Below are 25,779 nucleotides of genomic sequence, written 5' to 3'. Positions count from 1 at the left end.
ACAGCCCAGATGTTTACAGAAAACAGCTGCTTGTCTCAGAGTCCAGCCAATACTGTGCACTGCTCTCCATTCTCCCATATTTTTCACCTCCACTGTGCCAGCACAGCAACTGGCTCCGCCCACCACCCTGACATCAGGGTCTGACGAGAAAGCAGAGTATCAATAGTAAAGAAGTCAATGTACTTCTGCAAATAATAAGTTAAAAAAAACTTTACTGCTCATTCTCTTCTGTGATTCATTTTTTCTTTAATTTGTTTATTTACCTGCTGAACTGTGTGTCCCTATAGGCTGGACGCCTGTGGAGAAAAGCAATGAATCCATCAGTATTAAGCAAGAACTTGACTGGGGCTCAGCCATAGACAGGAAAAAAATAAATTATTCCCAAAAAGTTGATTCTGTTCATCTGGATGTAACATTTTCAATGGGAGAAACGTTTCATCACTCATCCAAGTTCCTTTGCACAATAACTGAAGCCAGCCTACTGAATGAACAATGGGCTGTGAGGTCAGTTCCTTGATCATTAATGCAGTGCTATTACATGCACTTTAAATTGTTTCTGTTACAGAGTGAAAAACAATGTTAATAAAGTTATTCTTTGTTTTAAGGGTTTTTTTTGTTTTCTTTAATGTTAATAAGGATACAATGTTGTGCAGAGATGTACTTATATTAACAATTTAGACAAATTATACTATTTATAGTTGCGGGGGAGAGTGGGGGATGCAAAATGTTTTCTTGTTCCTAAGGGGGGCGTAGCAGAAAATAATTGCGAAGCACTGCCCTAAAGTATCCAAATCATAGACTCATACCACCTCTCCATCAGTAAATTTGTCATTTTGCCACGTACTGTAAACCTAAATACTCTTGCTACGACGCTCCCGCATCATTTTAAGCTTTTCCTGGCTTCTCCTCACTTGCCATTCCTTCCTGTTCACCTCCATCCTCTTCCCTGCTTCAGTACATTCACTTTCGGTTCAACACATAAAATACTTCCACACATGACTCCGTTTACGCTCAGCCATTGTTGTGAGTGGGCACTAGTGATGTGTGGATCAATACTGAAATATCGATTCCTGTGATACCAGTTATTTATATTCTAGAATCGGCTGTATAAATGCGTCGGGGAGTCCTTTAGTGCTGCAGGCAGGCAACGTGTTCAAATAGCGCACAACTGCAGGTTTTTTTATTTCTATATGATAATTCTGCATTTTTAAGCAATAAGAACAAGTAGTCTGTTGTCATGTAATCATTATGAAGCTATCATTTGAAATACAATAAAACATTACGTTTTTGTACAAATTATCGGAATCAGATCAGTATCGTCGATACCACCCTGAATTTTACTTGGTATCGGATCGGAAAGGAAATCAGTGGTCTAAGGGGCTGCGACACCTTTATACAGCCATATTTCACATGTAGTTCCTTCCAAGTTAGATAATCCGAATGATAAAGTTTCTTTCCACTGTCTTCCTGTTATTGATAAAGTACAAATTACTCAAATTACTAAAATATCGATATTTTAATATGAGAATCGATTCTAGAACATAAATACCAGGTATCAGTGGAATCAATATTTCCGTATCGATCCGCACACCACTACTGATTTCCTCTTCAAGGCCAGCTGGAACAGCAACTCTCCACCAGATCGTCTGCTAACCAGCGTTATTGTCGCCTCACTCATGCGCTTCATTGCAATTTATGCTTGTACTCGTTTTGTTTCTCTTGTGCCTAGTTGTGTCCACGGATTTTTTACCTCACCGCCTACAGTTTCCTTTCCTTTGCTGCTGAATTTGCCCCTCTCACTTTGGTTCGGACTCCCTTCTTCTTATCACCTGCCTGCCTCCCTGCTCTCACAGTTAGACCACCTCACAGATTGGACCCCCTTAAACTTTTGACCATATAGTGCAACCTTGGGTCTAGTAATGGAAGCGAAGGGCTTCCATCAGTATTTTATCTTTCCCAAATTACAGATGCTGATTGATTTTGAGGGTAGAAAGACCAGTGAAAATGTCAGGCTTCAGATTTCATTGTGCAAAAAAATGGTTTGAAAGTGGGTCAACAGACATTATTACCTTTCCTTAATATTCTTCCCATAGCACCAAGATAAACACAATGTTTTTTTCCTACCCTTTCTCTTGTTTATGTATGCTTTTGCATTTACACACACACACCAACGCAAATCCATGGAAATGCACATTTAACAATTATAATCATCTTAGCACCCATGACCACAACGGTCTTCTACATATAAAAAGATATACCAAACATATTAAAGCTGACTTATACGTGTTGGATGTCTTCTTCTGTGCTTCTTGTTCTTTTTTAATTTAACAGCAGCTGGTATTTAACACAAAGCATCCTACCTGAGCTCAACAGCAGCATCACCATCAGAACCACAAAGTGATCCATTTCAAGGTGGGCTTCTCTCTGCACTGATCATTACATGTGCTACACTCGCTATTTATCTTCCAACAGGAAGAACTGGAACTTCCCTCTTCTTTATCTAATTTTGGTGGTTTTTGATTCGATGTAAAGCGTCTTCATTTCACTCACGCTTGCTTTTTTTGAATTGACACAGATCTGTCGGTTCAGTTTGTCTCTGTATTAAAGGAGTCCATCATCATATCAGTCACAGCTCAAAGTCACAACATGTATTTTATTTGACATTTATTTTATATCAGAATTAGGGGTGGGCGGTATAAACGGTATATGATACAAATGATACGAACTTGGCCAAGAGATTTTGACCATACCACTGTACCGCGAAAGCGCATGTTGATGGTGTCATCAAGCTGTGCCTGTTTTGGTCAAAAGCATTGCAGTGGCTGCAAACAACATGATCTGCAAATTACGCCAGGTTACAGTAGTCGCGAAGAGACGAAGCACATTTTAGAATATGAGGAAAGCCAAAAACGGCGCTTCCTCCACTTCCGTACCATTGATTCATTAATGTTGAATTCTCTCGCAGCTGTTCTATTCCCGTGTTGTTGCAGTAAATTAATGACTAACCTCGTATTGTGGATGGATTATCTCAGTTGTTCTCCTGACTGAAGTTTGGTCCATTTACCAGCATCCTGCCATGCGATTACATTTGTCCCTAACCATCAGGAACCCTCCTGTTAACTTTTATCGAGTGGAAACGTGTTAGCGTTCCTCCTCCAGCTTCACAGTGACTCCAGCTATTTTAGCATTATATTGTGCTAAAATTACTTGTAATTAATCTCTGTTTCTCTTCCACAGCATTTCTTTTATCCTGTCTTCCTTCTCCCACCCCAACCGGTCCTGGCAGATGGCCCCGCCCCGTTTCTTCCTGTTAAAAGCGAGTTTTCCCTTCACACTGTGGGTGTGCCGGGTCATATGATTGTGTGGGTGTTTTTTTTTTATTATTGTAGGGTCTACCTTTTAATATAAAGCATCTTGAGGTGACTGTTGTTGTGATTTGGTGCTGGATAAAAAAATGTTTTAGTAATAAAAATAAATACAAAAATAAATGAACGTGAACATATTCGTCTATAGTGGAAAAGTATGTATTATTTAAGCTTTTTCAGCAAGACAATGAACCCAAACACGCAGCCAAGGACACTCTTGACTGGTTGCACAGAAAGAAAAAAAATAAAGCTGTTAGAATGGCTCAGCCAATCACCTGACCTGGATCCAACAGGAAATCTGTGGAAAGAGTTCATAGAAAGGGCCCACAGAACCTTTAGGATTTGAAGACTGATTGTGTGGTGAATGGGCCAAAATCACACCTGAGGAATGCATCCAACTAGTTTCTCCATACAGGAGATGTCTTGAAGCTGTCATCACATATAAAGGCTTTTGTACAAAGTATCAAATACATTTAAGTAAACATGTTAAATAATTTTTCACTGTGTCATTTCTCATTATTACACATAATTTATGGGCATCTGTGGTTTGGTTTCTTTCTATGTGTGGACTGGATAGGTTGTTATCTACATATGGTGAGAATTTCATATCAACAGAAGCTTTAGAAATGTATTTATGCAGAAGAGAAAAAGTCACAGTAGGTAAGTGGGATGTATGTTTTGCTTTTTGTGTAAGGATGACCTCACCAAATTTAATGATCACATCATCAGCCAGGCAGATTTTCTAAAGACGTTTATTTCAGCCTTGAGTCTTTGCCTCCCAACCTGCTGTTAAAAGGTCAAATTAAGATTACAGGAGGAGGAAAAAACAACCTCTGAAAGGAGTAACGTGAACATATATTGCAAGATGGAGCCAAACCTTAAATGAAATGACAGATTACAAGCCATTAGAGTTCTCGAAATAAAACAGCAAACATCCACGAGTACATCAGAAAGGTTGCAACAACTGACAGCGTGCTTAGCAAATACCTTAGGCAGCAGAAACCAGAGAAACAGGAGGAGACATCACGGCAGGACTGTATGTACCACCGGCAGATAAAAGAAGCTGCTAACATCCAGAAACCCAACAGGTGGCTGGACATAGCTGGACAGAAACCCAGCACAGAGAATGTGTTGAATCATGGCAGCACATGAACAAGCTCTGAGCACAAGCTCCATAGAGGCTGGAGGTCTCGAGTTCAAAATGGGTGGCCGAGAATGTACAAGCTAAGGTCCTGTGGGACTTCCAGATACAGACGGACAAAATGGTGATGGCTAACCTGCTGTACATAGTAGTGGTGGACAAGCAGAGGAAGACGGCCATAGTGATAGACATAGCTACATCAGGAAGAAGGAACACGAGAAGCTGGAGAAGTACCAAGGGCTCAGAGAAGAGCTGGAGAAGGTGTGGGGGGTGAAGGTAACACTGGTCCCAGTGGTAATCGCAGCACTAGGTGCAGTGACTCCCAAGCTAGGCGTGTGGCTCCAGCAGATCCCAGGAACAACAAGGATCCTCAAACCCCAGGCGCCTGATAGAAGACCCGAGCTTGAAGGATAGATCACCCACAGGGGCGAGAGGGGGATTTTTTTGTGTTCCTTACATGGTGGAGGATGGCTTTGCCTCAATGCCAAAACAGAAAAATATGAACAGTCAGAGGTTAAAGTGGGATTTGGAGAGTGGGGGAACAATAAGATCTGTTATAGTGATTCAGCATGGGGAAAATACGAATTCAAAATCATTTCTGTTGTGAGCTCCAGTAGATTTTCTTAGTGGCCAAGCTATGATCAGCTGACCTGCTGCTTTTTGTAGATTTACACCACTGAATTCAACGATGTCAGCAGATGTTACACAGCTATCTTGCTTGAGTTTCATTTCCTCCACTAACAGTATACTGTATGTTCTCTTCATGCTAAACTGTATAAAGTTGGTATAGTGAATGAATTCAGTGAATGAATTGAAGCATCATCAGCTTTAATGTAAATTAAACTCTACTACACTTGATGAAAGCCAACACTGACAACACTTTACTGACAGTACTTTACTGTGAATTCACCACGTTAATGCAAGCATATTATAGGGATGTATAGCCTTCCTAAAATTGTTAATGATAAGGACTTAGAAATAATATTTAGTTATTGGAAGTCTGATTTTACAAATCAGAATTTATCTGTTGCATGATTAAAATCTGCAGTTTACACACCACGGAAAATAAGCAGTAACTTTGTGGTTTGTAACCTCAGAAGAGAGATAAGATGTTCCATCTCACGTTCAGCACAGAACCATGGCTCGGTTTCTGAGTGTCTAGATGAGTCTTTAAAAAAACTGGACAGTCTGGGCAATGAGCTACAAGAACATTTTCTAATTTAAGTTCAAAGACTCGTGCTGACAGATTTCTTTCTCTGTCACAGCAGCTTTTTCTTCATCACATAGAAAAACAGTTAAATATGTAACTTCTTTACACTGACAGAAAGGGGAGTTTCAGGTTAAAGCGGACTGTTTGGGTGAATGTCTGAGTTTGACACCCTTGATTTACTCGGAAGGAGTGCAGGTGTCAGTGAGTTGTAGTCAGCATCTAGCTACAGAAGAGGAGCATAAAGGGAGTAACTACATGACATGATGTTTTACAGCATTTCTATCAGCTCAACAACATCATCACACGAACTGCTTGTGTGCTAGCTAAAGGTCCAGCTGCTTATTTCACAGAGAGAAAGGAAAGAGAGCTAACTTCACTGAGAGACGGAGACAGATAAGAAAGACAGAACAGGACAGGAAGAAGAGATGATAGATTTAAAGATAAGGACTGCTCAGTGGTGTTTGATAAACTGGATGTTAAAGCTGACATGTAAGTCCTCACACTTAAATCAGATACTGGGTCTGTACATGTGACATGTTTTTCATATTGTGAAACATCAAACTGAAGTAGACTAACTGTGTTTTAAAGGTTGCATGAAAATCCTCTGCAGGGTTCCTGCACCTGCTGAATCCCGTTTTAACTTCCCATACTCATTTTCCTGTTTAGAGGCAAAGTCACCCTCTACAGTGAAGGCAACAGAAAGTAGATTTTTTTTTACATTTTTCTTCTTTTTCTCTGCTCATGTTCAACTTAACCAATTTAAGCTAATTACTTTTAGCAGAATTAAAATTCATACTACTAATATTGTTTCATCATTACATTAATGTAGCACATGGTTCAGTTAGCTTTGTACAAAAATAGCTGGCGCATTGAGGCATTGGTTGTTGTGATTTGGCACTATATAAATAATTGAATAGAATAAAAATGTCCTCCAAGGGGTTACTTTTTCCTTTCTTACTGGGAGTACATTTTAAAGTCTGTCCTTTTTCACTTTTACTTGCGTAAAGAAGTTGAATCAGTACTTCAGCTTTTACTGGAGTACTTTGTAACACTAGTATCTGTACTTCTACTTAAGTACAGAATGCCTGTACTTTTGCCACCTCTGGTCATCTCAAGAACTTTAATGGCTTGTAATCTGTCTCTTCATTTAGGATTTGGCTCATCTTGCAAGAAATGTTCCTTCCGGAGGATGTTTTTTCCTCCCCCTGCAGTCTTAATTTGACCTTTTAATAGGCAGGCAAACACTCGAGGCTGAAATTAGCTTCTTCGTCTGATGATGTGATAATTAAATTTGGTGAGGTCATCTGTACACAAAAAGCAAAACAAGCCCACACACTTCCTGTGACCTTTTCTCCCTGTATCATCTAACCCCACCCTCTCCACCCAGCTCCTTCTCGTCATCAAAAGTTGTTATGACGACCTGAGTAAACAGAAGAGCAGAGCAGAGACACAGCTGTGATGGTGGGGGTGGTCTATGTGTGCCTGTCCTACTTTACTTTGAACTTGGAAGGTCAGAGATGCCAGGCCACCTCTAGTGGTAGAAAGTAGAGCAGGGCGATATGACCAAAAATATTTATCACTCTATATACATTTGAAAATTTGCGATAACGATATAACTGACGATAGAATTGACACTAGACAAACTACTTTACAACTCCACAACTTTATTAGTGCAAAAAATCCCATCAATGTATTTTCACTTAAACAAGCAGCTGTTTTTTATGTGCATTAAAGTTATATAAAAATCTAACAGTGCAAATGCAAATTCCTCGCTGACAGTTTAACCAAAAGGCATTTCCAGCTGACATATCCTCAGCATTACCATGTATAATATCCACAAAACTTAAAAAGAGGTTATACACACACAATATTATGTTGAAGCACAGTACGTATCACTCCGCGAGGCTCCGGCTTACGATAGCCGTAATGCTCCGACAATCCATCAAGCGCCGCTTCGTAGCTTAGCAAAGTCGCACTAAAACATTTGACAGATTTTCGAGTACCACATATACCAAGCTCCTTAGACTCTAAAGACAAGAGTTTGCACTATATATATATATATATATATATATATATATATATATATATATATATATATATATATATATATATATATATATATATATATATATATATATATATATATATATATGGATGTGGAGGGTGAAGGTAACGGTGGTCCCCGTGGTAATCGGAGCACTAGGTGCGGTGACTCCCAAGCTAGGCGAGTGGCTCCAGCAGATCCCAGGAACAACATCGGAGATCTCTGTCCAGAAGAGCGCAGTCCTGGGAACAGCTAAGATACTGCACAGGACCCTCAAGCTCCCAGGCCTCTGGTAGAGGACCCGAGCTTGAAGGATAAACCGCCCGCAGGGGCGTGCTGGGTGTTTTTTTTTATCAGTCTTCCCTTTTGTTGACATTCCTTAAAGTGCAAACTCTTGTCTTTAGAGTCTAAGGAGCTTGGAAAGAAAAGCGTCTGGACTTCTTTAAGTTGCTTGAAGACGTTTCACCTCTCATCCCAGAAGCTTCTTCAGTTCTAAGGTCAAATGGTGTCTTTAGACTTTTCGTATTCCCCCTCTGCCTCCCTGGGCCCAAGAAGCAACAGGCACTGCACCCAAAGCACCAAGGGCGGCACAGACGGATACCTTAGGTGTTCTGCGTCACACCACACATAGGATAAAGGCTGCAGTTAGTTTGTGCCTGTCACATCCCCTAATTTTGGAAACAAATTGGCTGGGGTTTAATAACCTTTTGGGGCAGTATGTGGGGATGTGATCACAACTTTTAGTAGCGTGTAGTGTCTGGGCTCAGGGTGACGCGGGGGGAGGAGACTCACTAGGGCGTCACTACAAGGGCCCGCCACCCCGTGAGAGATTAACCACTGGAGCAGTCTCGGGATGACACCCAACTCTCAGCCTTTGACCAAGTGATAGAAATTGATGGTCGGACCTACGTGCACATTGTATTACTGAATGATCCTAACAGAAAAAAAAAAAAAGAAAACCAGTTACCAATGCCTTTATAAAAAAACTGTTATATTTTATTTCACATTTGATAGTAACACACTCTGTTATTGGTTAATCGTTTGATATAATAAGAAAGTTTAATGTAAATAAATACATTAAATCAGATGACAACGTAGCTGACACTGTGTTTATAAGTATTAGGTCAACCAGAACTGTTCAAATTGGCAGCCACACATCAAGTCTTTATACAAACAATATTAAAATATAAAAATATATATATAATGAAAGAAACAGTTGAATTAATATGAAATTATTGAATTATATGAAATATTATGGCTAAGTGTGCCACAGCGTTTCTCTTTAAACTACTTGGGGACACTTTTACTGGCAGGCAGTGATGTCACTGCAAGGCAAGATTCTGTTGCCATAGTCTGAGTTTATTTTGAAAGCTCACTTACAGAACTCGCTTAAACAGCTTAGAAAAGACAAGCACATGCATTTGAAGAAATATTCACTACGTTTTCCTGTTTGAAAGATTTTAAAAATTAAGATGAACAAGGAAACGAGAAAAAATACAAGTCCAGCAGATAAGAAAGGTCCAGGAGATCAAAGTAAGTAAACAAATACATCAAATCTGTGTAAAATCCCCCAAATAACAGAATCTACATTTCTAAAAATGTTGACACTCTGTGTAAAAATGAATCATTTGAATCCTGTGTTTGAGTGAAAATAGCAGAAATACAACATGTCTAATCAAAGAAAGGTTACTGGGGCACTTTGTCTTTGGTAAAATAATGGGACAAGTTTATTCTTGGACTCAGCAGTAAAAACAGACCAACAAGTGTCATGAAGCTCTAACACTTAGTAGACCTAGTATGGACTGGTGTTGCTCTGTTTTTATCAAAAGGATGAACTTGTTATTAGAATTTAACCAATCCTCATTAAAATGCCATCAAAATCCTTCCAGTCCTGATGTCGAGCACTCTTTTTCACTACTGTGTTGTTGTTGTTTAGGTAAGTAGCAAGCAGCTTGGCTTTTATACTCAGGTGAAGAGCAAAATGAACATTTAGGCTACAGCAGAGAGTCATTTGTGTCACAGCTGTAGTAAAACAACATGTGTGTTTGTCTTTTCAGGTGAATTCCAGGCCAGATACGTGGAGGAGCACCATCTTGGAGGAGGCGGCTGTAGAGCAGTGTTTGCTGGCTACCGGATAACGGATCGTTGCCCAGTAAGTGTTCAGATGGTGGGAGTAAGACAGGCAGTAACGCAGATAAGGGTTAATATCGTAAGCTGAGACGTGTGCTGTTTCACACCTTTAGTGATGCCATACGGAGGAAATGCTCACCAATGCTCTGTGTCTTTTAGGTAGCCATCAAACACATTCCAAAGGACAGAATCCCCATCAAAGTGACGGTAAGTGTGCAACACTTGAACTGTTTTTACATTCCTGGACTGAGTGCAGCGTTCACCTGTGGAACGTCTCTTCCTCATCATCCACTTTGTTGGAATATATCAGGGTGAAAACGCGAAGCGGGTCTTGGTGGAAGTGGCCATTATGCTGAAGCTTGCAGCTGAAGCGGATGGACCAGTGGGAGCGTCAGCACCCGTGTCTCTGCTGGACTGGTTTGACCTCGGCACAGAGCTGATCCTGGTGCTGGAGAGACCCGTCCCCGCTGTGGACCTGCATGATTACATCACAGCAAATGGAGGATGTTTACCAGAGGAAAAGGCCAAGGTAAGTTGACTGGAAGAGCCTTAGACTGTACAGCATTCAATCAAAACACAGAATATCAGAGAAGCATCAACCTGTTGACTCATTACTGTCTTTTTCATCTTTTCCAGGTCATTCTGAAGCAGCTGGTTGATGCAGCAAAGCACCTGGAGGATAAACACATCTTTCACCGGGACATCAAGAGTGAGAACATTCTGATTGAGACCGGCTCAGATGTGCCTCGTGTTCGTATCATCGACTTTGGACTGAGCTGCTTTGCTAAGGAGCGATCGGTGTGCCGCCTCTTCTATGGTAACATATTCAGCTCCTGCTCTTCACACATGTAGCAATTTGTGCCTTTTGTTTTACAAGAAATTGTCATTGTGTCTGTTTATTAGGTACAGCTATTCACACCCCTCCCGAATGTTACGGACGCAAAAAATACAGGGCTGGACCCACCACGGTGTGGCAAATGGGAGTGGTGCTGTATGAAGCGCTTCATGTGGGGGACTTTAATACCATGACGTTCCTCCAAAAGGAACTGAAATTCAACAAGGATCTGTCGCCACGTAAGAAAACGTCACGCTTCAACATTCACTGATGGCTTGGATCACTGGAACTATCATCTTCATCTGTTTTCTCCTTTCTTTCTCTCCAGACTGCCGGAACTTCTTGGACGCATGTTTAACCAACGTCCCGGAGAAGCACCCAACGCTGGGGGACCTCCAGCTTCACCCCTGGCTCAGATAAGCCCGTCTCTTTCACACACAGACACACACTTCATATCTTATCATATAAGTGTGATACATTACCTAACTTTCTTTTTATTAACTTTTTTACAGGAAAAGTGTGTTTTTAGTTTTTTTGGCCTATTCTAAATTTTGTTATCCTGGAGTTCCTGTAACCCCCCCAGCCATCCCAGGAAAGGGGATCTCTCTTTGAATGGGCTTTCCCCAGGTTTCTTCCCATCGATCTGGCCCCCCGGGGAGTTTTTCCTCGTCTTCATAGAGAGCTTGGGCTGGGTCAGGAGCTCCATCAAAATTGGCCTAATTTGATTAGTCAAATGTAATAAAATACTTTAATTAATCAAATAAAATTTAGTAAAAGTCTGAACATTTAATTTCCATCAAAATAAAACTTGTTTAATTCAACTTTGGTGAGAATACTCTTTTATTACCATTTCAAGGATTGTTTTTTACCCAAAAAAGAAGAAAACTGAAAATGAATCAGGTTAAAGTTTAACTACTGGCCTGCATTTACCAGTAAGTACAAACTCTCCACAAGTACCACTTAACTCAGGTTTCCCACGGCACCTGTGCAGAGTTTCTGTTTATGACTGCGCTCAGGCCTCTCCAGTTTTGCCCCAGAAAGTGGTAAAAAATTATTTTTAATAGATCCTGATTACATAAAAACAGGTTTTATGGTTTGCCCTCATTGGCACTGATTTATTATTTCCATCAGTGAATGAGAAATGAAGACGCTGAAACAGCCTCAACGAGGCTTTTCACTTCTATGTATAGCTGATTCGACCCACCAACAGCAGCGAGGACTGGAGTGACAGTAACCCAGTGACGTGCGAGGAAACTTTCTGCACAGCCTCACAATTGGTCGACCTCTGATTCCATTCACGTGTTGCCAGGGAGAGGGACCCTCCACCCAAATCACACACATAGCGCACTCCCTCCTATGGTATTTTACTAATTCACACAGGAATGCACCGTCCAGTTGTCAAGGGACAGAAGAAACGGAGCTTTTTTTTTACAAGTGTAACTTCAAATATGTTATGCAATCATTATTTAACTCTATACACAAACAGATATCAGTGTGTGTGTATATGTAAGGACATCATATCAACAATAGGGTTCAATTTATCAACAATTTGATTTTGTCTTCTTTTTTGGTTCTGAACAGTCTGTCACCAAATAACAACATGAGCCTCAATTTGATTCTTACGTTTATACAAAGTATGATTTCTACTATGATTTCTTTTTCACCTTTTCAGCAAATTAACTCCAAGGTTGTGTATACAAGTGGGAAGAGAGTTCGTATGCATAACTGTACAAAACAATAATTACACAATTCTTCACAGCATCTTAATATGTGCATTGTTTACACAACATCTCTATTTAATTATTAAATCATCATCAGAGTGTACTTTATTGGTCCCCGTGGGGAAAATCCCTCTCTGCATTTAACCCATTCACTCAGTGAAGCAGTGAATGGGTTAAATGCATTAACCCATTCAAAGTACCTTTATTATGAAACTGCTGATTAAGCTGCATGGTTTTCTTCACCACAATACACAAAAGATTTTAAAGATTTCATTCAGTTTAATTTTATTGTATTTGTGCAGCTCCAATTCACCACAACAGACACCTCGGGGTGCTTTGTATTGCAGGGTAACGACCCTGAGATATATGAGTGAAATGTCCAACAAACAGACGAACCCCTGCGAGCACGGTGGAGAGGAAGAACCTTTCAGCAGAATCAGGCAAGGGGAGGGGCAGATTTCTATGTGGTCTCAGTGCATCATGGGAAACCCACAGCAGCATATCAATGAGGTCGCCTGAGATCTCCCGATCCACCCCTTAATGAAACCAGTTATAGGCCCCACATATGGGTGGGCTGAAATTTGGCGTTCTATTTTGATTTTTTCCAGCATTTTTGAGCCCTCACAACTTCTTAAGCACAGGGGACACGTTTCTATTGCTGGAAAACAATGCTTCTCTTGCTCTACATCTTTTTTATTGAAAATAAGAGCCGTCATACTGAGGCTTAGAGCTGAACAGTGGGAATTTGGCTTTAAACTGTGACACTTGGAGTGGGTTTAAGACCCAAGTGTCATCGAGGACAGCTACGGAATCCATGAAGCGTGTTTGAGGCTGGTGTGGGCGAGTGGGTGGGCCCGGGTGACAGAGGTGCAAGAGCTCGTAACTCACACACATGGTCAGCCAATCAGCAGGGCCTGTGGGGGCAGAAAGCCGGTAAGTTACACTTGGAAACTAACAAACACATAATAACACAGAACGGACAGACAGCAGAAGACAGAAGGCGTCACGAGAGGAAACCTCGATCTCTTCTGCAGGATTTCAGCTGAACCCGAGACCAGCTGACTGAGCTCCTAAGGTAATGTGCTCTGCTGTGACTGGATGTTTGAGTCAGACTTTGCTGAGCTGGAGGTGTCCTCACTGTCAGGTCACAGAGTAAGAAGGACGTTTGAGGCTGATGGAAAGTTTAGTGATAGTTGCAGCATTTCCAGAGTCTAACATGTTGATCTTGCATGTCCTGAAAGTCTGACTGGCTCTTAGATGAAGCTCATCTGTAGATAAAGCCTGGTTAATTCCATATTATCAAAGTAAAGCTCTTCAGGTATCCATTCACGCAGGCTCTGTGCGAGCACTTCCAGGACAAGTGTGGCCTCTGTGAGTGGGAAGAGTGTCTGTTTTGATCCCCCTGTATTCGCTGTCAACATGGCGAGCCCTGAGGAAGAGAGACTTTGACAGCTGGACAGCCTCAGTGGAAGGCATGCAACCGCCCCTCTGTGCGCTATTTATATTCACCTTGCCGGGCTTACAACCGGTGTCCCTTCATTCACACCCCGCCACGGCAAATGCCACCACATTAAAGTGCTTGTCAGCTACAAATCAGTGGTTTCTACTACGGCTGAATTAATCAGGGTTCTTGTGTTGCAGGAACCTAAAAGTAAGGCATAAAGGATTATTTTAGACTCAATTACTGCCTGATATTACAACCCGGTATTTGTCATATCATATCTGCCATATCTTGTGTAAATATGACAAAACTAGGGTTGTATAATTAAGGATATAAGAATGAAATAGTTTTCCTGCTTAACATAAAAATGTAGGATAGATATTTAAATAATTAATGAAAAAATAAAACATATTCACATATTCATACATATTTCTCAGTGGTTCCAACTGTTGAAATAAAAACAGAAAAGATATCCAACATCACACATTTCCGTACAGTATACAGTATATTCCTGATCATTTTATTATAGGACAACTCCTGGCTTTAGATGATGATTCATTTGTTTTACAAAAAAACGGATGGATCCATCTGCACATCAGGGAAAGAAATGAGCTGAGCAGCACCTAAAAAATCTGATCTATAGTGACCCCAAGTGGTTAAACTCCTTACCTGTGCAGGTGTTGTCCCTAAACAGTCGATTATAACGAAAAAGCAAACTCAGTCTATTATTTTGTTCTTGTATAAAATTAAAGCAGATTTAGGGATAAGCATTTGCATCTGCTGCCGCTCAAAAAGCTCACATATTAGTTTTCTTAGACAGGCCTACTGATCATAAAATGCTTCTAACCTTGTTAGAAGTCTTTTTAAAGCATTTAGCTTCCTTATACTCTAACTTATTAGCAGCCAAGCAAGACAAATATCTCCCCATTCACTACAAGGGTTGGGGACCAAATTATATTAAAATATTCAGGATGAAACCTGCTAACTTTGGTTATTCTCAGACATTTTATCGCCAAGAAACAACAAATGTATCCATCTTTTATCCGCGCACACGCTCTCTTAACATTATTCTACATAGTGCAAACACACACCTTTAAAGTACTAAAAGAACAGGGTCCATTCTGTGTGGCCAAGTTATCCACACCAGGGTTTTTAGTAGGATCTGACTTACTTCAAAATACTCCATATGAAACTTACTGTTTTGGTTTCTCTTCTTTTAAACATTTTTCCATCTCCTTCTCTCCTCCAGTTCTAGATGCCGACCGACAGCGACAGAGACATGGCCATACCTCGGTTGTTTAACTCCAGCACACCCTTCATCATCGTGGCCGGCGGATCTGAGATCTCGTTTCTAACCAAAGTGGACGATAATCAGGGATGCGAGGAGGAGAAGGACTCGCTGGTCCAAGCCATCGGCCCCCACCTGAGTCGAGTGATGCAGCGCGGCACAGCCAAGCATGTTGTCACACAGGGGCGTGAAGTTTCCGAGGAGAATCCGTGTGTTTCTATAGTCGCGCAGGCTGAGCGTAAGTAAGACTGAGATCAGATCTGAGTCAGGACTGTTTTACATTGTTTTCCTTTTTGTCTTAGCTACTTGCATCCTTCTATTACTTTGGTTTAAAAAAACACACAATGAAAGCACATGTAGAGTACATCCAGCACAGGTCTCCAGTCTATCATGGGGCTGCACAAGACTTAATGCAAGCCCTGAGGGGCCAAAAGACTTCATGTCAGCACAAGATGAGTACTTCTTTAATCAAAGGGCTTTGATCTTGCTTTTAAAGAGTAATGACTAAAACAGGCTTAAAGGTTTTCAATTACCTATAATTGTTTTGAGTTGTACATCAGCACTTTTCAGGTTTGCAGAACAGCTGCTTATGCAACCGAAGATCACTAATGTTCACTACCAAGTAGGTGTATTAAAGAAGTGGTGCATTAGCTCCTGTTGTGCAAAATGACATAATAGCAGCTAAAAGCTTCCAGAGAGGAATGCAGAGAAACCGAAGACAACATTTTTACTGTTACACCTCTGAATGGAAGCATGCAGTTGTAGCACATGGACCAGTTAAAAGGTCCAGGCTTTTTCTCCATTTACACATTTTCAAATCACGTTTATGAACTTTAATCCACAACGAGACTTCTCTAACTCTAACTCCTACTGTTTCTCTGTCCCAGGAGAAGACTTCCAGGAGTTCAGCCCGACCAACACTCAGTGCCCCTACTCTCAGTCTCGCCTCCTCCAAAAGCACAGGTAAAGAACACAACACACATTACCTGTGCACAGGCTTAAATGCCCTCCATGGCCAAAAATATAGGATACAGGTATTATATGGCTTCCATTTAGCTTGTACGTGAGGGTTCAGGGTTCTTTATGTGCCTGGGTATGAAGGAAGCTTTTGTGCTCATGACCAGCTACATATTTGTATTCATAGACAATAACAAGGTTTTAGCTGTGCTTTTTCTGTGTGCATGAGACAATGACCTCTTCCTGCACTTTAAATAACTCATGTGCTCCAAACAACATTGTGATCAGCTGGATTTTAAAGAAAGCATTACGCTTTCTGTGTGAGAAACCAAATTTTCATACTTCTTCTCATTTGCAGGACTCTCGGTAAGGAAGCGACTGTGAGCGACTCAGATGATGAGAACTTTGAAACAGCCACCAAATTCCCGCGCTACCACCTCCAGAGAAAACAGCGCCGGAAAACCAGAACCACACAGAGCCTGGAGGAAGGGGAGGAGCCTCCTATCATCCAGGGTCTGTGGGTGCAGGAGATTGATTGGCTGAAATCAGCAGACAGAGAGACGACTTCATCAGCTGAAATCATACCTCCTCCTCCTCAGTTTACTGACTCGGCCTCAGACCCCTGCAGAGACTCGTGCATGTGTGACAGCTGCAGCTGTGCAGACGTTTGTGACTGTGTGAGGAGATCAGAGGAGGCGTCGCCGTCAGAGGACCAATGCAGATCCGTAGATACAGAAGACACATCCAGCACCGACCACAGAGGAGGCTCGGGCTCTGATACCGACTCCGTTCGCACTCATGAAAGCGACTCAGACTCGTCTTATGACGTTGATGTTGGCACACAAGGCATCATGTCGACCTTTGACCTCATGTATGTGTCTGGATTTACCCCTTCCTCCAATGCAGGATGGAATTCTGACTCTAGAGGAAGTGTGCAAAACTCACTGGGAAATTCAGAGTATTCCCACAGCCTCAGCACTGAGAATACATCCCAGTGTTCCTTTGGGTTTGATGACATGAGTGACACAGTTTTAGATGAGCTGAGGGGCAAAGTGGCACACATACCAAAGCTGCTTGTTTCAGCTTTCTGCAGAGATTTCATCAAACAGATCCTAAACAGCTGGAAAACATCAAAACCTGCAAACGAAGGACTCATATTTCATGACGTAAGACATTCACATCCAGTCTATCCACACTGTTTTTGTTTATGGACAGTAGACAGCAGAAGCAGTAGTATTCAGTCGCTGCAGGCTGCATCAGTGCAGCATTTGGTTCAGCTTCTAAGGAGATGCACATCAGGTTACCTCGTAGCGTTTCACAAAGACTCGGATTTAAGTAAAAATTTCTCTTTAACCAACAATAATGAATAACAATGTTTTTAATTCATAATTTAGTAAAAAATGAATGAAGTGTAAAAATCTGTGACATCTAAACTCTGAATGCAGACGTTTCACCACTTAAAGGTGGAAACTTTTACTTCGTGTACAAGATGTGAATGTTTAGAAGCTAAAGACACATTTAAAATACAATAAAAGTTATGAGCCAAAAGAAATCAATAAAAAAATAAAAATAAATAAGGTAACTTACTGTTAGCAGTTCTCCAAATGGAGAAACCTTTGCTGAAGAGCGGCCTCTGCACCAGAGGGAACAACGCCAGGATGAAGAACTGTTAACAGTAACTTGGTCTAGATTTGAATACTGGTGGTGAGGTAGGTGAAGTGGCCTGAAGGGAAGGCTCATCTGGGATTTCAGCGCTTAAATGAGGAAGACTGGCTGTAAAAGGTTTTTTTTATGGGGGATTTGTGATGTAACTCGTTTCCCTTTTTCTCTCTTTGTTTCATCAAGCATCTCCAGCCCAGCAGTTTTCAGTACAGAGAGGGAGAGGAATACTTTGTCCTTCATCACATCCAGAATGGATCATATGGTGATGTGTTCTGCGTTCGTGACAGAAGCACTGGCTTCAAATGTGCTGCCAAGAGGGTAAGCCAAGATCCGCTGAGTCAGTCATTACAATCCAGATGTGCTCCACCCGGGAGGTTTAAACTCCCGAGAGCTGACATGCTGATTTTATTTAAACTGATTTCTGTTATTTAGCTCATTGTTGGCCGTTCTTCTCAGATTCCACTGAGTCATTTCAGCAGCGAGGAGGTGAGCACATGGAGTGCTCAGAACTCTCCTCGAGTCGTGGAGCTCTTTGGAGCTGTGAGGGAGGGGCTTAACGTCGTTCTCCTCATGGACCTGAAGCCAGGTAACCTAACTACACGCTACAAACTGCATAAAAACCGTCTGAGCAGTCTGAGAGAGTAATCATACTCTCCCAAACCCCATCAGCTTGTTTAGCCCAGCTTCTAAAGGAGATGAACTGCCTACCTGAAGATCTGGCCCTGCATTACCTTCATCAAACACTGGGGGCGCTAGAACACCTACACCAGAGAAGGGTGGTTCATTTGGATGTCAAAGGTATGTGTTCTGTTTTTGTATAATGACTTAGATCTGAATGATAATATGTAGAAATTAAGAGAATTCAAACCCTCTGGACATTTTAGAGTGACCAGTGTGGTCCTAATCATTTTATATATAGGATAAATCAAATGTGCAGGTGTATGCGGATGTATTCAGGCATTTTACTTGAGGAAGTAAAAAAATATCAGCAAATACTCTTAAAAATAATCATTAAAAGAAAACACTGAGAAGCAGGAGCTATAAGCGTCTGGCCTCTTTGCATTATTCACTGAGTAGATAAAAACAATAATGATGTCATGCTTTATTTTTAGGCAGTGCATTTTATAGCAAAATTTTTCTTAATTTATAGAAGTTGCTAAAAAATAAAGGACACAAATATATAGGTAGTACTTTTATCTTTAGTTCATTATACACATTATTTAGGCTCATTTTGACTTTAACTTGCAATGGAGACTTTTACTTGTTTTGGAGTATCTTTCTACTGAGATAAGACGTGCTAAACTCTACCCCGAGTTTTTTGTGAGACCCCAAAGTACCTTTGCAGAGATTTTATATAACCAGTAGAACATACAGAGAAAAGAGCTCAGCGAAGCCTCAAGCTGGTGGTTGTGCTGTCAGCTAACATCTCCTGTGATGGTACCTAATCCTAAAGGGACACCTCACCCCTAAACCCTCGGTAATCCCTGCTCATACGATTGAGCAGGAGGGGTTTGCTCACATTAGGCCCCTCTATTGTGCTCTGAGCTCATGTCTAAAAGCTTCGCTCATCATACATCTGTCAAATTACCCACTCTCATCATATCAGATAGCACAAAGTTCCTGTGCTTTTTTTGTAGATGGTACCTCATTCTACCTCGAGATGGCCGTTCACGCTTTAGCCCCCCCATGCACCCATCACTCTTACAGCCTCTGACAGCCTCCTGCTTCTCAGTCAACTGTTTCATAATGAGCACCCAATGAAAACAAGCTGTCCCACTGAATCCTGCGTGTTGATCTTATTCCAGTTGACAATGTGCTGCTGTCTGCAGACTGCAGAGACACATTCCTCTGTGACTTTGGTCTCTCAGAGACTTTAGATGACAGTGGATGGAGCACCAAGAATTTCAGGGGTAAGTTGATCCTCAAAAGTCTGAAATAAACTATGGTGCAGTTTACAGATGACTAACATTTTGGTTCAAACACCATGATTTTTATTGATCTAATTAAAACACACACACATACTGTTAGTCTTTTTAAAATCTACTTGTGAAATGATCTACTGCTTAGGTTCCCATAAATACACAAAAAGGAGTTTGCAATGAATAAATCTGCCTTTCACCACCATCTTTCAACCTTTAAACATTCATAACTTTAAAAGATAGCATGCAATATTCTTAGCCTACCATGTTAGCATTCAAAGATTTGCAACAGTCTTCTCAGTATTTGATTATTAACCACAACGCTGGACATATTTTGACCTCTACATCGTTGTGAGTGGCTTTTTGAGTTTAAAGACTTTTAATTCGTTTAACGTTTGTGAATGTAGGAGCTGCATTCCCCGGCACAGAGACCCACATGGCCCCTGAGGTGGCACGAGGGGATCAACTCTGTGCCAAGGCGGATGTGTGGAGCAGCTGTTGTATGCTACTGCACATGCTCAATGGATGCCAGCCATGGATACGTTACTATTCCCATCCACTGTGTCTCCAGGTAAAAATCTCTTATTTGCTGTTTGTGGAAAATCAGACAGTTACAGGCTGAATGGGACAAAACCACACTTGTGTATTCATCTGTTTTAGATTGTCAATGAGCCTCCGCCTCTGTGGGAGGTGCCATCCAAGTGTAACAACTTCACAGCTAAAGTGTTCAGGGCCGGATTCCAGAAGGACCCCGAAAGAAGAGCGTCAGCAACTGAGCTCAGGAAGAAAACCACCAAGGCCCTCAGAGCAGGTCCATGCACCTTATGATCTTCTAATCATTTAAGTGTGTACAGTTTATATTACATTAGAGTTGTGAGAGCAGTGAAATCATGGCCCACAAACTAAAATGAGTTTAAATCACGATACAAGCATTCAAAGCCTTTAGAGAAAAGCTGCATGTAATCACCAAACACATAAAATTAGCCAAAATAAAGCCCATCTTATCAAAACAGCTTTTTGAGACAGTAATCCAGTAATCCATGCCTTTGTTACATGTAGGCTGAATTATTGTAACGCACTTTATTGTGGGGTTAGTGATGCATCCATTAGGCGTCTGCAGGTTGTGCCAAATGCTGCAGCACGTCTTTTAACTGGAACAAAAAAGTCTGAGCACATTACCCCCATTTTAATTTCACTCCACTGGCTACCTGTACATTTTAGGATTGTTTTTAAAATTCTCTTATTAGTTTTTAAATCTCTTAGTGGCCTGGCCCCCCACCTCTCAGAGCTACTACAACCATATACACCTGCCCGTTCCCTTAGGTCCGCCAATCAGCAGCTCCTTAAGGTACCGAAAACTAAGTATAAATTTAAAGGTGACCTTTTGCTGTAGCTGCTCCAAAGTTGTGGAATGATCTGCTCTTGCACGTTACACAGGCCTCTTCTCTTTCTGAGTTTAAAAGTCTCCTTAAAACATATTTATTCGCTGAAGCCTTTGGCACTGTTTAAGGGGGTTGACTCAATTTTTGACTCAACATGTTTTATTTTATTTGCATTATTTAGTTATTTATTTTATCTTATTTTATCTTATTTTTATTTTATTTTTACTTTGCTTATGCTATTTGCATGTACAGCACTTTGTGAACTCTGGTTTTATGTTAAAGTGCTTTATAAATAAAGATGATTTGGTAAAACAAATAAAACAGATTATATAATATCTCCAAGAGGGAGTATCTCCTGAGGAAAATAAAATAGGACCTGTATCCAAATCCACTTTTTGCCAAAGAAGGGACTCAGCTGTCTATAGATGCCAAGTATTTTAAGCATATTGTGACACTGCAAATTATTTTCTCCACAGTTGGAGGTCTGAGTTCTTGGTCCATGAAAAGCGCCTGTGAAAAACTGTATCATGTCCAGAACCAGAATGAAGACGCTCGCTGCTCTTTGTCCCATCAGATTCAGAATAAACCATCACATACTGGCTCAGCACCTGCTATGTACTGGGTGAGCCCCTGGAGAACTGCAGCAGTAGACGAGGACAGCAACGACTGGTCAGAAGGAAACTCAGACAAAGAATCTGAGTTGGAGACATTTTGCTTAACTGGGGAGTGGGACTCTGAGCCAAAACCACTGCAGGATGATTACATCACAAATGACAAAGACTGGAAGACTGGGTCTGATTCAGAGGTAGATATATACATGGCGGAGGACGAATATATTCAGGAGAAGTGGCTGAAAACTGACAAGGACTATGAGGGGGATTGGGAAGAGGAAGGCGATGAAGAGGAGGAGGAAGAGTGGGATTCTACCGAGTCCACGGAGTATCTTCGTGCTCTCCGAGGCCTTTTCCCTTTACTGCAAAAAAGTCACCAGATAGAAGAGAATTCATGGGGATCAGAAGCAGAGCTGGAATACCTCAGAGATGGTGAGTCATAAAACAACTCATTACTAAAGCCCCGAATCATATTATTATTATAAATGTGGCTCAGATGAGGTTACAGAGCTCTTTGTTCTTCGTGTCATATTCAAAGATACACTTTTAAATGGGACATATTATCCTCTTTCTGTTATTCTGTCATTTATTTGCAGTTACAATGATGGACGCTCGTAGTCTGTTTATGTAAACCTAATCCAAAAATTCCAGCTTCAGACTGCAATAAACACTCGTTTTCATGCATTTTTAAACTCTTGGTTCTGCATGATGTCACAGAGACAAGATATCCCTAATATGGTCATTTCAGGCACACATCCACATGATCTTCAAATGTTTTGTTTATGGGCACAGCTAATCAAACAAAGTCGGTTTAAAGGGACTGGAGCTAACTTGGCTTGTTTCAGACAAGGTTGTCAAAGCCTCATCAGTGTCCGCTAATAACAGAAACTTTTCACATGTTGTCCTTTACTAGATGTGACTAAAGGTACCAGAATCAAGACCCCGTCCCCTGAACCTCGAGATGAACCACCATCCTGCTTCAGCTGCTCTGACACATCGCAGATAGATGCCTCAGAGAAGGTGAGTACCCGTGCACGAGGGATGTAGCCAACCTTGACGTCACTTACTGGTTTGCAAAGTCTTCGCCATTTTAGCGTTTAGAAACCAGACATGACATGACAAGCTTTGCTTAAGGCGCTTCTTCACTGGCTTGAATTTTGAGACTGTTACGCTACGTCCATCTTTTACATAACAAACATGAGCATGCATGCTTCGTGTGTACATTTATGTACAAAATAAAATCCTCCACAAAAGAAAATCTTCTTTCTTATTTTTAGGACTCTGATCACTCGTCTGATGACCTCAGCTCTGGCATCTTTTCCTCCTGCAACAGTCAGACTGATGCGTGCTTGGAGTGGTTAGCTTTAGCCAATCGGCCGTCCTCACAGTGCTTTGAGGGTAAGATGGCAGGGACGCACCTCTGTGCTGATCGAGGGCTGTTGGCAGAATTTTTCTAATGCTCTGACATTTGCAGGTATCGATATCTGGATAGAGGACCCCGAGGGCAAGTGTTTGAGGATACGCGAACGTAGGCGGATCAAAGTGGGCCATGTTGCCATAGGCATTAGTGATCAGGTATGAGAGAGTTTTAAGATGTCCAGAAACCTTTTAGCCATCAGACCGAGGTTTCTGTTTTGTTTCCTCAAAGTGTATTTTGGTTTGCTTTTTTTCTCTTTTCTTATTTCCGGAACAGAAAGTGAAATGTCCCGAAGTACAGTTAAAGAACAAAATTGGGGAAGTTTAGATTTAAATCTGTAACTATCTAATGAAAGAACAAATATACTAAATTATCATTACCACTTTGCAAATACATCTGACACCCAGTCAGCCAGAATCCATATGAATAATTACACCTGTCGCTCAGATCTCAGGGAAAGCCTTCACTTTGGAGACTCTGGACAGGAAGACGGTGTCCTTTGAACGAGAGATCAGAGAGTCTGGTCTGTGGCTTCGCTGTGTTCCTGCTCCTGACAGATGCCAGCACTGGAGGTGGAGAGTCAGAGACGGCAAGCTCGAACTTCGAGAATGAGACGGATATTTTCTGTTCTCTGTTGTTGTTTTGGTCTTTTGCACTAATTTAATTTGTTTTTTCCATTGGGAAAAGCTTTTAAGCACTTTAAAACTTTTCTCAGTGCATTTACACATAGCTCAACATATATAATCCATTTTGACAGAAAAATGGGCAAAAAAGCTTAAACACGGGAAAAACAAAGATACCAATCAAGCACTTTATTAGGAACACCACACTGGGTTCAGGTAGGCCCTCTCTTTGCTACCCAACAGCCTCAGTTTACTTCCTGTGTTGCCAGAGTTGTTCTTCTGGATTCAGACTTGCTGGTTAGGACGACGTCGACGTAGGTCGTCTGAATTCAGTCTCATATTCATAAAACCACATTTAAGATGAAGGAACCATTAGAAGATGACTCCTTCCAGTATGACTGGTGATTGTTGGTAATATGCTGGCAGAAAGAGACCAAGAAAACATTCCCCATGTTATCCCACTGACACCAGCAGCCTGGGCAGGTTGGCTCATGCTGATTTTGACCTACCTTTTACATGGCGATAGATCCTTGCTGCATTTCTGCTATCTGGACTGTATGTGAGAATCTCACCATCCTGTGTTTAGATTAGATTACATGTTTTTAAATCCAGTGAATCACATTATTAACAGGAGCCGTCTGAGACTCCATATTCCTGCAGATCCACCAAGGCTGAAAATTCCCTCCATGCCACACATGAACTGAGTATGCACAGGATCCGTTTTTTGTTTTGTTTTTTTCCTCAAGGAATCCCAACACAATTTCTCATTTTTGTTCTTTTAGTGTGATATTTTTTATGTATTTTTGTAGCTGTAACACAAAATATCCAATCCTTCAAACAATGGTAAAGGATCCCTTCAAAATCTCCCAGATCCAGACCTGAAATGATGACCACTTTGAGGTTGTGCAAAGTCCCACAGCTGGTAAAGATGCACAAACAAACCGAATCAACTGCAAAAATAAACTGTAATTTGTACTTAATAACTACTTACATGTCCGTTACCTTACCGAACCCCAGTACTTAGCTTATACTGCTGTGTTAAACCAATGTCATAACCTACACCCAGCCTGAGCCGCTCCCTACCAGAAATCCAACAACACATTGTAGGAATCCAGACCTCAGCCCCTGTGTTAGGTCTGTAGTGTGAACACAATATATTGATGAGCACAGGAGTAATATTTCTGCAAAATAAAATGTAAGAGGGATTTACATGTACCTAGCTTGCTCATTATGCAAATACAACAGCTAATATGTGGAGATATGTTGTTTACCTCGTTTTAATAACTGTTAGTTTTGTCATGCTCACCTCTTTCCTTCATTTCAGCAAAGTGTTGTTGACATCTAAACGTTGAGCTCTGACAGGATCATCTCTGTTTTCACTGGTGTTAGCAGAGCAAAGCAGAGGAACGAGAATAAAAGCAAACATTATGGTCCCATTATGGTCAACCATTCAGCACAGCACTGTAAATGAAGCTTCAGAGTTTCTGCTGCACTGGTGCCACGTGATTGGCTAACTGAATAACCACTATCACAAGCAGGTGTTCCTAATAAAGTGCTACTTGAGTGTACAAATAAAAAAAAATTGATTTTCAGGTTAAACTGTTTCTATGTGTTTTAAGTAAGGATACAAGTAGTTTACACTCCAAGGTTATAAACGTGCTTGAATAAGAAATGGTGTTGGTAGGGCTGTAATAGGTTGTGACATCTGTATTTTTTTATTTTGTGTGTTAAGATTGTTTCCCTCTTTCCGTTCTCCTGCTTTTTTTTTTTCCTTTTATGGATCACTAGGAACAACAAAAAAAATCCGTTCTCTGTATCTCTGTTTACTTTCTGATGTGGAAGAAAGAGTTTGTCATGTCATCTGTTTCATTTAGAGTTTAAATGGCATGAAGCTCCTTAAAATGATGTGTGTTTTCCACAATATACAACAAGGCTGGAATCTCTTGGTACTTGAATGTGTCTTACATTTTATATTCTAATAAAAAATGACTCAGAGGCACAAAAGTTGCTGTCTTCTGCTCATTTCCAGCTAT

The 25,779-nt window shown here is 41.0% G+C and overlaps 2 protein-coding genes across 3 annotated transcripts; both read left to right on the top strand.

Moving 5' to 3' along the window:
• Positions 1–9,232: 9,232 nt before the first annotated feature.
• LOC113028366 (serine/threonine-protein kinase pim-1-like) lies at positions 9,233–11,145 on the top strand. Its single transcript, XM_026178573.1, has 7 exons — positions 9,233–9,278; positions 9,818–9,912; positions 10,050–10,097; positions 10,201–10,419; positions 10,527–10,707; positions 10,794–10,964; positions 11,054–11,145. The coding sequence occupies exons 1-7, from the start codon at positions 9,233–9,235 to the stop codon at positions 11,143–11,145; spliced, it is 852 nt and encodes a 283-aa protein (XP_026034358.1).
• Positions 11,146–13,353: 2,208 nt separating this feature from the next.
• On the top strand, positions 13,354–25,054 carry map3k14b (mitogen-activated protein kinase kinase kinase 14b). Of its 2 annotated transcripts, none has more exons than XM_026177954.1 (15): positions 13,354–13,521; positions 15,137–15,413; positions 16,063–16,138; positions 16,491–17,298; positions 17,978–18,112; positions 18,251–18,380; positions 18,464–18,592; positions 19,600–19,704; positions 20,121–20,284; positions 20,374–20,524; positions 21,572–22,138; positions 22,620–22,726; positions 22,984–23,104; positions 23,181–23,281; positions 23,571–25,054. In XM_026177954.1, exons 2-15 carry the CDS (start codon positions 15,143–15,145, stop codon positions 23,733–23,735), a joined length of 3,030 nt encoding a protein of 1,009 aa, XP_026033739.1. In that variant the 5' UTR covers positions 13,354–13,521; positions 15,137–15,142; the 3' UTR covers positions 23,736–25,054. The 2 variants fall into 2 exon arrangements, with proteins under 2 accessions (XP_026033739.1, XP_026033738.1); XM_026177953.1 differs by having other exon boundaries at positions 18,227–18,380.
• The last annotated feature ends 725 nt before the right edge of the window (positions 25,055–25,779 follow it).

The sequence above is a fragment of the Astatotilapia calliptera genome, chromosome 8, assembly GCF_900246225.1.
Source record: "Astatotilapia calliptera chromosome 8, fAstCal1.2, whole genome shotgun sequence".
NCBI lineage: Eukaryota > Metazoa > Chordata > Actinopteri > Cichliformes > Cichlidae > Astatotilapia > Astatotilapia calliptera.
The sequence above is the reverse complement of the archived record's forward strand: the minus strand, read 5'-3'. Positions and strand labels throughout refer to the sequence as shown.

Excerpts from the sequence above, each read along its gene's own strand:
- map3k14b (XM_026177953.1), top strand. The coding sequence starts at position 15,143 with ATGCCGACCGACAGCGACAGAGACATGGCCATACCTCGGTTGTTTAAC. Across the intron at positions 19,705-20,120 it reads GAGCACCAAGAATTTCAGGG|GAGCTGCATTCCCCGGCACA; the intron begins GTAAGTTGATCC and ends TTGTGAATGTAG. Across the intron at positions 23,105-23,180 it reads GTCCTCACAGTGCTTTGAGG|GTATCGATATCTGGATAGAG; the intron begins GTAAGATGGCAG and ends TGACATTTGCAG.
- LOC113028366 (XM_026178573.1), top strand. The coding sequence starts at position 9,233 with ATGAACAAGGAAACGAGAAAAAATACAAGTCCAGCAGATAAGAAAG. Across the intron at positions 9,279-9,817 it reads AAGTCCAGCAGATAAGAAAG|GTGAATTCCAGGCCAGATAC; the intron begins GTCCAGGAGATC and ends TTGTCTTTTCAG. Across the intron at positions 9,913-10,049 it reads GGATAACGGATCGTTGCCCA|GTAGCCATCAAACACATTCC; the intron begins GTAAGTGTTCAG and ends TGTGTCTTTTAG.